This window comes from Euprymna scolopes, chromosome 4 (genome assembly GCF_053919585.1).
Source record: "Euprymna scolopes isolate OS-2025 chromosome 4, ASM5391958v1, whole genome shotgun sequence".
NCBI lineage: Eukaryota > Metazoa > Mollusca > Cephalopoda > Sepiida > Sepiolidae > Euprymna > Euprymna scolopes.
In genome coordinates, this window is record NC_136485.1 from 175384958 (window position 1) to 175397526 (window position 12569).

Here is a 12569-nt window from a genome sequence, read left to right on the forward strand (position 1 = left end):
TATTAAGCAATGTAATTTCTTATGTTAATAGTGGCTGTTGTACACGCAAGCACATATTTTTGCCCTAATTAATATACTCACTATTCCATAGCTAGCCATAACATACTGAACAAACAGGTCATCGTAATAAAAATAGGGTTGCACAACAGATGTAGCTTTTATCCACATTTCGAGCGATCAAGGCCATCAGTTTAAAACTAAACTATGGCTAGACAATATTATTCTATTAAATGATTGATAGTAATCAAAGTTCATTTATTATCAGGTCAAAGTTTGTAGCTATTTTGAATGTCTCGCAAGAATCCTCTAGAACTAAAACAATTTTTACTGCTTATTTACCACCATATGTTGGGAAGGTCATCAGGCATCGAATCTGACAAAATATGAAGCAGGATGAAAAAATTTAAAATCCTTGCAGACAAAGTTTAAAATTTTAGTTACAAATAATTAGCAATCCAACCTTTACTTCATAAATCACTGAACATACGCTTTTTTTGTTTGCAGATCAATATGAGATTAAAAAAGTTAAATAAAATTTGCTATATAAAATGCACACATTAAAAAGGATAATGTTGTAATTAATTTAAAATTAATTTTACCAGTTTGGTTCAGCTGGTGATAGGGCACCCTATAGGATGTCAAACATTCACAATATCATATTGCAACAAATCTTTATGATTCTAACCATCACTTGGTGCATCAAGTATATTTGCTAGGTGGACTTTATTTTTCACAAGTTCAGTTGCTTCTAATTATTGGAATGATAGATCTGTTTAACCCAACACGATTGCGGACACAAACTTCGAAGGTTGCTTCTTTATTCTTACCCATCACTATGTCAGATTTAATAGCTCCATTTTCCAGGTACGTAGCTGTGGGAATTGCATAGCACTAGTTGATGTACAACTTTATTTCCAACTGTCCTTTCTGGTATGTTCCAAAGACTTTCTGCTGCATCCAATATTCAATTTTTTATGGATTGAATAGAAATATTTACACACTAAATTTATACAGTCAGAGAGAATTCACCCGAAAATACTTGGCATGCTGTTTGTAGACCCATTCTTCTAGTCTTTTTGCAACGGAAGTTATGTGTAGTTTTGTTGACTCTTGAGCTATTTACGTAGCAGACTTAGTTGTTGATTCTATCTCATTTGTAAGAGTTTTGTCCAAAATATTTGTAAGAGTCTTGTCAGAGGTCGTTCTGCTGGTTCTTATTTCATGATGCACGAGTTTGAGAACTCAAATATTGTTCAGTGCTCACGATAGTATGAAGGTCAATCTGAGAAATTCATATTTCTTGCTAATCTTGGCAGACATTGGTTTTCGTATTATCCTGTGTAATGTTAACTTTTCATTTTAGTACCTAGTCTTTTTTGTGGATAATCAACAATGCCAAAGTTGTATGTTGTCACAGGCTAAGTTGGTCGATGGCAGTCGTTTTACACAACTTACCTACACAGGATAGAACATATTCATGGCCAATTTTTTCTCTCGTCATGCTGAATTGAATCGTTTTCTTCTATATTGCTCCAGCTCTCCTAGGCCCTTCATGTCAGCATTTTCATCAAGCTGTATGTTTGCAGTTAAGACCTTCAAGTATTACATTTGTGTGATATTTGAAGTTTAAATTTTTGGTTTGAATGCACTGAGATTTTATTTCTAGTCAAAAATTGAGTTTAAATTGCTGTGACAAATGTTTTCAAATATTGAAAATGAAATCAATTTTCATTGGTAATGGATATTCACTAATTATAGAAAGCAAAAAATAAGGTTTTTATACAAAAAGACTAGAACTTAACTTTGAAACTCATTGTAAGATCGATAAGGCCTTTTCATTCATGCTTGAATTGCTTATAATTTAAATATAGTGTCTTTTTTAACATTATACAAAAAAACTAAGTGCAAGGACTACTAGTTAATACTAAAAATACACGAGTTTAGATATACTTCAAATTAAATATTATAAAGTTAGTAAAATATTTAACATTAGTAAAAAATATGCAAGTGATTGATAATGAGTCATATGGTCAGTGACCATGTGTGCACGTACACAAACTAGACAATCTAGATTCATCAATAACCAAAGAAACTCATTTGTATTTTATGGATATAAAATTGTAGAGATCAGAAAGTAAAATTAACAAATCAAAAGTTATAAACTATTGAGTATTTTTAGGTGAATTGTAAAAACATTTCTGTAGAAATAAATTACAAAATAATTTTTAAATATTTCTATAAACAATTGAAATTACAATCTATTGCTAATTTTTAAGTCATCATTTTCCCATCATGGTTAATATATGCCACACCTTCCAACGTGATACCAGATTTTTTGGTGCTTATGCAACCCCCTCCCTGCCCCTCTTGGGGTCAAGAACCAAATTATGGCTTCTCATACTACACAATTTGTCAATAAATTGTATATTTTTTGTCAATAAATTGTATATTTTTTGTCAATAAATTGTATATTTTTTGTCAATAAATTGTATATTTTTTGTCAATAAATTGTATATTTTTTGTCAATAAATTGTATATTTTTTGTCAATAAATTGTATATTTTTTGTCAATAAATTGTATATTTTTTGTCAATAAATTGTATATTTTTTGTCAATAAATTGTATATTTTTTGTCAATAAATTGTATATTTTTTGTCAATAAATTGTATATTTTTTGTCAATAAATTGTATATTTTTTGTCAATAAATTGTATATTTTTTGGTCAATAAATTGTATATTTTTTGTCAATAAATTGTATATTTTTTGTCAATAAATTGTATATTTTTTGTCAATAAATTGTATATTTTTTGTCAATAAATTGTATATTTTTTGTCAATAAATTGTATATTTTTTGTCAATAAATTGTATATTTTTTGTCAATAAATTGTATATTTTTTGTCAATAAATTGTATATTTTTTGTCAATAAATTGTATATTTTTTGTCAATAAATTTTTGGAATGATTTGGAAATCGTAAGTATGGTGGCTCCTGGAATAAATCCGGTATTATGGTGATAAATATTTCTAGTTAAGAGTAAGATGACCAATGATACCTATTCTCACTTTTGAATGGCCGGGTCGAAATTAGAAAATGTATTTTTTTTATTATTGTATAAATAAATCTTAAAGTATAGTGAAATTATAGACTTGATACTGAGTAGAGAGGAAGTGTGGTTTTGTGGTCACTGCTGAAGCGAAAATAATGAACACCTGATGAAAGGAACAAAACTTGGGAAAATGAATCATAGGACAACGATAGCCATCCACCCACACATCTTACGACACACTTAAGGGCCTTGTGCTTCATTTGTAAGATTAAAAAATAAAAATTAAAGTCAATTCTATCCAGTCAGGAGCAAGTATTTTTACAATTTATTTTTGTCCCATCCAGAAAGTTATTCTCGAGAGATAAGTGGACTAGACACTGCCCACATTTAAACCTTGTGTCACACTTAACAGTTATAGAAACATGGTAAATAAGAATAAAAACTTAATTTTTAGAAAAATTTTATTCTAAAAAAATCTGAGAAAGATTGATTACACGGGACACTTTAATGTTTTCTGCAACAGATTTGATATTTTTGCGCTGCTGAATCAGGAAATGACATCCATTTCTCTCCATCAGATCAGGTTTTTGTGCCAAGTTCATTTAAAAACAAAAATCGTATCATGTGACAAAATTATTTGGTGGCATTATCAGCCGATTTGTCAAATGTTTTAAAGAGAAAAATTATTTTGGCAACAATATATTGAATCTTATAGAAACATCAATTACTGTAAACTGGATCGTACGCATTGATAAAATACACCTAAATTAAATGTTGCTTCATCACTGCTCAAACTCCACGGCTTAAACTTCTGTTTCTTCAAAATCCTGAAATGCTCAGCAGCAGAGAGGTCTCTTCAGATTCCAACAGTAGTCAGCCATCATGACTGCATCTCAGCAACCCTGATATCTGGTCTCCATCTCTTTCAGAAATTAATGGAATCTCTTCTGCTAGTAACTTATTGAACCCAAGTTCTCACGAAACCGGTCCCTTTGTGAAAATAGGTAGTGCATCTTGCAGTCCAGGTTTCTGAAAGCAGTTAGCATGTTATGGACAAATTTGGCATAGTTTCTGGCCTTATTGTTGCCAAGAAAGTCACTACCTGAACAAATGTCTTCCAATGCTTCCAGTTACACTTCACGGAGTTATCAAACTCTGGATCTGATGAGTTGCTGGATGAGGACCGTCACAGATGCCAGCTTTGAACTTCATGGCCAATCCTGGAAACGTCTGACAAGTAAGGGAAGCAGTAATCCTTGTCCAGAGCCTTGAACTGTTTGATTAAGCTGAGCTGGATGCGCAGCACTGGGAAAAGTATTGCGTCATTGTTCTTTCTTCACTGAGCAATTTTTAGAATGAGTTTTTTATGACTTGAAACTGATTCCTTTACGACATAACCCAGAACTATCAGATCTGAATGCTTGTCATTAAAATCATTTCTAATCAAAACATGGCATTTTACTCCCACTAACTTCTAAAATGTTCCACACATACATTGAATAAAAACTTGCATTGGTTGAGCAAAACCAATGTGACTTTTGGATTCAGCACATCCGAAAATCTGAAATCAGCTGCGGGGGAGGGGAAGATGCAGACAAATTTGCCTTGGTTTTTTGTTTCAGCTAAGGATTGATTGAACTGGTATTGCTATAGTCACGTTTTATGCAGAGGTTACATCAGCCAAAATATGAATTTTTGTTCAGATTTATTTGCCTCCCCACAAGGGCAAAGTTAGAAACACGATCGGTTTTTAATATGGGGGAAACCCAGCTCCAAAAAGGAGTACTCTGAATTAGAACAGTCTAGAAAGATTTCACAATAAACTAAGTATAGCATCAGAACATACCTTTTGTTCAAGCAAAAAGCAGGGAAACAAAGACAATTTATGCTGAACCTTTTAATATTTAAAAAAATAAAAAAGTTTTTAACATTCTGACTACAAACTAATTTTTGGGGGGTTTTAGTCTTAAGAAAAAGAAAAAAAGAAAAAAGAAAATGAGACTAGATCTAGTCTTGGGGAGCACCATGTTTTGAAAAGCTTCTGGAACTGATACTGATCTCCACTGCTGGTCTGAAATGGAACACATCAAATTTGTTGCAAAGATTGTTGGATCATTCCACCGCTCCAGTAGGTATTTCATTGCCAATGCAATTCTCTATTTGTATAAAAGCCAAATACGTCTTAAAAATGGAGTACTGTTGCCACATTCGGGCAGGAACTGCTTGCTTAATGCTTGAGTGCTTGCTTGGCATGCACTATCTTGCCTTAATAGAGTTCAAAACCAGCTTCAAAACCTACTAGGCGATGCCCTTTTCTCTTCCCTGCAACCTCTTTCCCAAAGAAGAAACGTTGCGAGCCTATCCGCTTTATCGTTATTTTCATGGCAAGTGCTCGTCGGAGCTCCAATCTATGCCCCACCTGCCAAACTTTCAAAAATACACTTGACTAGTTACCACAATCAATTTTCCCCACTTTTTTCTGTGCCTAATTCTAAACGAAGGTTTCATGAACAAAGTTTCTTTCCTAAAACTGCCCGCATGTGGAACACTGTTCTAATGGACTGCTTCTCGGCTGAAGATAATATGTCAGACTTAAAGTATAATGTAAACGAGTTCTTATTGAGCCATTATCCGCTAAATCCAAATTCTACACAATTCACATTAATTACTACTACCATACATTAACTCTTATCCTTGAGTGGCCTTCGAGCCTTAATTAGTGGCGACTCCCTTAAAAAAAAAAAAAAAAAAAAATCCACTCAAAATCGGCAAAAGTGTTGTTAGATTCAGTTCCAACTTCCCGTTTTGGGTCGCTTACTCTTCTGGTTTAACAAGTTTTGCATTAATTTTTTTGTTACGCGAGTACAAAATAGTTGAAACCTGTTTTTATCTATTTTAAAAAATTTTTTTACAAAAAGTGCTTATACGGAGAAAATACAGTGCTATTTTTTATAGTATATCCTGAAATTCAAGTTTTACGATATCTTATTAAATTGTTAGGTGAAAGCACAGAATCGTTACAAAACCCCTCCCATGTTAAAAATGGCTTGCTAAACGTTATTTCAGCACGGTACATTCCCTGCATAAGTACCACAAAATTTTAACCATTCAACATGGAAAAGGGACTATTCTATACTTTCACCTAACAAATTTGGGAAACTTAAACTCGCTGTAAGTTACATTTGCGGGTGAAGCTGAAGCTCAGAACCTGAATTTGACAGAATACTGTTTGTTGACAGAGTCGCTTACTTTTCTAGTTTACCAAGATTTCAAATACAGGAAATTTTTATGAAGTAAATAAAATTCTAGGAATTTTTAGCAAAACTTCCTATGTGTCTAATAAAATAGTTAAAAAAACTGAATCTCACGTTTTTTGCCTCTTTTGATAAATAGGCTGAATACGTGTAGAAATAACGTTATTTTAAACGCATTTCAACATGCGAGCCATAAAAATTGAATTTGATTTTCAAGTCCTATCTAAAAAAAAAAAAATAAATAAAATAGTACGGTCCGTATTCTGCAAAAGTACCGAATAAATCAAAACTTAATTCCTATAAAGAAAAGAAATTTAAAGTAAATGTTTTAATTTTTCTGGAAGATTTTCCACCGCCTGGGCAACGCGAAATAATCCAAACCGCAAAAACCACGAATTTACGTAAAGATGCAACGATTACGTTGGAAGTTTACAATGGCAAAGAGATTCAAGTCTTGGAGAGGAAAGAACGAACCAAATTAGGAACTTTTGAAGAGGCTAAAAATAGGAAATCTTTGAGGGTAATAGACATTTCAGTTTTCTTATTTTGAAGAGAAAAAAATTTCTAATTGACTCCATTTAGTTGATTAAAAATTATTCAAGTCGAAAGAGAATTATGAGAAAATATTTTAACGAATGTTTTTGGTGCTTTTAAACAGATCGCTCACCTCATGGTTGTACATTTAGTATAAAAATCAAGCAAATAGTAAAAAATTCGAAAAGCAACCATACAAAATTAAACCCGGGTTCAAAAAAAGAGAAAAAAAAAAAAGTTGCATTGTATTTCTTTCCGTAAATGTTTTCATAATTTCCAAAAAAAAAATTGCGTGAAATGCAAGAATGGGGGGAGAAAGAGAGAGAGAGAGAGAGAGAGAAAAAGGCAATAGTTATAGAAATAATGTAAATATTTTTCATAAAAAACGAATTAAATTTTAGCTATTTCAAGTAGTTATTGGGTTTCACCAAGTCAATATCGCCAGCAACCATGGGGAGTAATCTATACAAGCACCCATTTTCTAGCAGGCCCAAATAAGGCGAGGTAGAATTCAATCATGTTGAGTCGTTACTCTTTATCAAAAAAAAAAAAAAAAAAAAAAACTTCATAAGATTTATAAGGCACAGGATTAGTCGCGAGCATTTTTTTTTTTTTTGCTTCTGAAAAATGTGTTAAGAGGGGGAGGGGTTATAAAGGACACGGGGTCAAATCGATATTTGTTTTTAAGGGATATCTTCAATAGAAATGGAAAGGGATTATTGGTGTGCATTTCGGCAAGAGAGGAGGGGCTTTACAAGTCTGATACAACGAACCCTTCATTCAATAACGTTATTATAAGTTATAATTCTCAAATCTACCCAACGAACCGAGGCGAAAAAGAAGGCGCGACGTGTGAGGAAAGAAAACAAAATCCTCCACCATTTTGAAAAAGTTTTTGAAAATTACATGCTTTAATGGCAGGAAAAAAATAGGTTAAATTTTTTTATTTTTAAATATTCTAAATATGACGTCATTTCAAAAATCTAGTATCTTTTTTTTTTTTTTTTTTTTTAATAGCCACATGGACATTTTTAGTACGTGGGAGTAAATTTTAGTAATAAAACTATTTCATAACACCCACTACCCGTTTTTTGTTGTTTTTTTTTTAAATGGAGTGGAGGAAACTATTTTGGTGTGATCATCTACATTAGTTGGAAAAATGGGCACATGGGTGGGGTCAATTCGTAGCCCAAGTCAGATCAAAGAATAGTTGTTCATCCAGAGTTAGATTAGTTCTCGGCTGAAGTAATTTCTATCCAATTACAGGGTGTTCTCTTTTGGAAGAACTGGATATCTCTACATCAACAACCGACCTTGTACCTAACTTTACCCTCGTGGGGAGACAAATATGGAAGCATGGATGAAGTAAACAATCTCAAAGATAAAAGAAAAAAAGTTTTCTTCGTGATTAAAGTCAGAAAGTTAGTTTTGTTTTTAGTTAGCTCTACTACAACTACCGAGTTGGTGTACTTCAGTGTGTATGAATAGCACGGGAGCCATCCGCACACGCAACATCAAAAATATAGCAAACAGCAAACACACTATATAAGGAGTGGAGAAGAAATCGATGCCGGCTTTACATTTCTAGAATTCCGCTCCCATGACCACGTGTTCCATTATCTCTCATATAATAACACATAGGTGAACGGATAATATATACAAATAAAAACATTTACGCTAACTTAAATTAAACTTGAATTAGAAAAAAAAAAAAAAAAAAAAAAAAATAGTGACCAATTACTAAGCGTAAAGAATTATTTCGATTATTTTTATAAAAGTGATTTCGATTTGGTTATAGTGAAAAATAACTATTTCGATTTTCCATATAATAGGTATATAATGATAAGGGGGTGGGGGTGGGGAGTCTACGAAAAATCGGTTTTGCCACGTGTCAAAATATGCCGAAAGGAGAAAAGAAAAAGTCTTCGATAAAGTGAATTCATATTAGTTCCAACATGTCAGCCAGGTTCGGGGAAAAAGAGAAAGACTTCGTAGGTTACTACTATATAGCCAAATAACATGCTCTAATTTCGAAGAAAAACAAACTAGAAATAGAGTAAAGGGAGGAAAATAAATAACCTTTAAAACGGTTTAAATACTAAATAACATTCCAGCCTCGAAAATGGGTGTTACTCTTGCCCCCCCCCCCTTTTTAAAGGATATTAAAATAAAAAATTATAAAAGCGGTCGTTCAGTTCGCGTGGAAAAGTGGATTTAATAATTTTTAGATTCTAAATAATTTTCTTTTAGAAGAACGATCGATAAATACGTATTTTGTTTATAACAAAAATACTTGCATCAAGACTAAAGTTTACTTATATAAACAAGAAATTAATTTCAAATACAAAGTTTAAAGGCTTTAGAAATGCTTTCGAATTTGAGATTATTTTAATGCTCTGCAAAATACGGACCGTGTTGAAATACTGTTATTTTGAAACCCATTCTTAACATGGAGAGGGAAGGGCGTTTTTTTCTTGTTTGTAAATATTCTGTACTTTCACCTAACAAAAATAACGTAAAGAAACTGGAAAATCCTATCTAAAGAATAAAAAAAATAGCACGGTCCATATTTTATAGGTACCAAATAGACTTTTATTGCTACCAAGACTGGGTGTGACGTGAGGTAGAGTTTAAAGTAGGGAGTTAAAACTCCTTAAAATAGAAAATACTTCTGAACGGATATAAAATTAGCCATGTTCCAACATGTCGGCATTCCTTAGTGAGTGTGCCTCAGGCAATAACTATTACCTTTGTTTTTGTATATTAAAATTAAAAATAGGTTAATGCAAGAATTGGGAAATTGTATTTTGTGGGTATAAAAAAAAAAAAAAAGAAAAATATCGAGTTAAATAATAGCTAGGTGGATATGAAACTTAATTTTGAATTTTTGGTACTTATGTACTTATGTTAACCGTGCTAAACATAACATTTAAAAAGCCATTCTTAACATGGGAGGAGAGTTTTGTAACTATTCTGTACTTTCACCTAACAATTTAATAACGATATCGTAAAACGATAATTTACCTTGAAAATATACGATTTTTAAAAATAGCACGGTAACATAAGTGCACAATGATCATCTTATAGAAATACACAAGTTGCACGTAATATTAGAAATAAGAGATTTGAAATTTCCAAAATAAAAAAATTCTTTGATAACACCCATTCAACGATAGTGTTATGGATTTCAGAAAAGTCACCAAGAAAAGATTATATATATGTATATAAAAAATTGTATAGTTATTTTAATATTTATTGGTGTCTATAAACGTGTTTTTCTCTTTAAAACTGGTACAAATTTAGATAGAAATAGAAATACTAACCGATTTATAAAGCCATATCCGCTCTTTACGTTGAACCATTTTACTGTCCCTGATACTTTGGAGGCTGGAAAAAAATAAACAACGTTTCGATTTATTAAAATAAATAAACAATTTTTATTTTTAATTCCTCCATTTTTAATAGACTCAATTTCACAATGTCACGTACGTCAATCAACGTCATACAGTAGCTTTCATTATTACTAATAAGAGAGGTCTATTATTCAATTAGCTATTTACAGTTATACAAGTAAATAATAGATTAAGTTTCTAATTATAAGTCAAACTAAATATTTTAAGTTTAATATTAATTTCGTTAATTTAAAAAAAACTTAACCACGCGGTGACCTAGTTCAGAATCGAGAACGCAACGAAATGATTTTTTTTTTACTCAAATAAAATGACTTTTCCATAAAAGATTTATTACTCATATATTTTTTTACCTATTATTTTCTTTGCAATGGTTGCAGGCCTCTCCTCGGTAGTCTCGACTTCAGCCTCCGGTTGTTTCTCAGTGTCGGACATGGCTGTTTGATGTTACACTTAAGATGTTAATAACGCGACCCTACGGTCACTGGACACTTTCTCTTACTTCTCTCCTTTCTGCTTCTTTGTTCACCTCTGCTTTTTTTCCACCAACAGCCGACGTTTTTATATACGCTATGACGTCACCGCGTGATACGCAATCTCATTGGCTGCTTACGCGGCGACTGGTTCAAAAACGAAACGATCCGATTGGCTGCGTCTTTTGCGTAATCTTAGACGCGAGACAGAAAATCCTCCCAAGCATTACCATTACCTCCGCAAAAAGAAGACTCAGAGGACTGCCGATAAGTTCTTCCTTACAGACAATTTTAGAAGTAACGAGACCATTCGTAATTCGTTTTGTCAGCATTTGTTATATAGGTGTGTGTCCGTAAATAACTATTTTATGAGATTATAACACCTAAAAACAAAATTATTTCCCGTTACATATTTAACGGAAACTTCTTTTTTAATTTATAAGTTACTTTAAAATTGAATATATATCGAAAATTTCATGAAAATTTGACCATTAGTTGATTTTTGCTAGATTTATTTTAGAACATGGGTGGGTTTACGGCTTCAAAATAATCACTACATAGGGACGTTGTTTTAAGGCGCTGATAATGTAAACACGATTTGGGTCACGCTGTAAAAATAAAAATTAAAATTAAATGAAAATTACTAGTTTATTTGACGTTTCTTGTTTTAAATAGTAAGTTATGATGATAATATTAAATTAAGGTACTCTTGCATAATTTGACCCGAATTCTCTTGAATTCCCGTCAAGCATGGATCGGGCGAGACCGGCAATTATCGGTGTCAGCCGAGCCCGAGCGTCGTAACAGACGCAGACTAATAATAAAAAAAAAATTTTTTTAAACAAAGCGGAAAAAATACAAATGCAAATAATAAAAAATAACAAAAAAATCTATCTTGAAAAATGAAAATATGTTTATTTCATTTTAGTATTTTATTTATTTATTTGTTTATTTTTTGCAAAATATTTATCAACAGAAAGTTTGTTTTTTTCTCAAATATTTTTTAACCGTATAATTGTTAGGTGTAAGTACGAGTTGTTTTTGTTTGTTTGTTTTCTTTTTTCTTTTTTTTTTTTTTTTTTGTAACCGTATTTTTTTCTTGTTTTGTATTTTTATTTTCAAGGCTTGTTGTTAGAGTCAAGTTCTTTTGGCGGCACTGTCGATTTGTACATCTCCAGGAGAAACCATCCTTTATACACGATCTTTCTTTAAGTAAACATTTGTGTTTACAATTGTTGCAACTCATTTTTTGGGACAGCAATTTCTTCTCCTGATAATGAGATTGCCTGCATCGATGTTTTCATTTCTTTTTCTAACATGTATAGATTTATTCTCTTGCCTGTCATTTTCCTGTTTGGCGAGTTTTAAAATATATTTGTTTGTCAGCATTTTTATTTATTTTTTTGGTTTTTTGGTTTAGTTGCTTTCTTCCAATTGGAATGTCGTCTGCTTCCATTTAGATAGCGCTTTTTCATTGGCTAATCAAACTCTTAAAATTCAATTAAAAAATAATAATAAATAAGTAACTAATCAGGAAATAAAAAGTCACCCCCGCCCCCTTAATATCACCTTAAAAATTACTAAAAACATAACAGAAAAAAAAATTGAATAAATAAAATAAAAAGTTGAATTAGCATTTCAACATTTGTACAACGCGCTCTCGGCTGACACCGATGATTGCTGATCTCGGGAATTCACGAGAATTCGGGTCAAATTATGCAAGAGTACCTAAATTAAATTACAATTATAGCGTTTATATATACAAGGGTTAAATCTGCGTCTCGCATCGAAGGTACCTAATATATATATATATATTATTATTATTATTATTATTATTATTATTATTATTATTA

At 31.7% G+C, this 12569-nt stretch overlaps 1 protein-coding gene across 1 annotated transcript in view; it reads right to left on the minus strand.

Moving 5' to 3' along the window:
- The window catches only part of LOC145270303 (uncharacterized), a 30515-nt gene extending 19591 nt beyond the window's left edge, over positions 1-10924 (minus strand). Inside the window, exons 1-2 of the mRNA XM_080125952.1 lie at positions 10597-10924; positions 10157-10220 (exon numbers count right to left, since the gene is read on the minus strand). Coding sequence (XP_079982078.1) covers positions 10157-10220; positions 10597-10678 — 146 coding nt within the window. The 5' untranslated portion in view covers positions 10679-10924. The remainder of the gene's footprint in view (positions 1-10156; positions 10221-10596) is intronic.
- Between the last annotated feature and the right edge of the window lie 1645 nt (positions 10925-12569).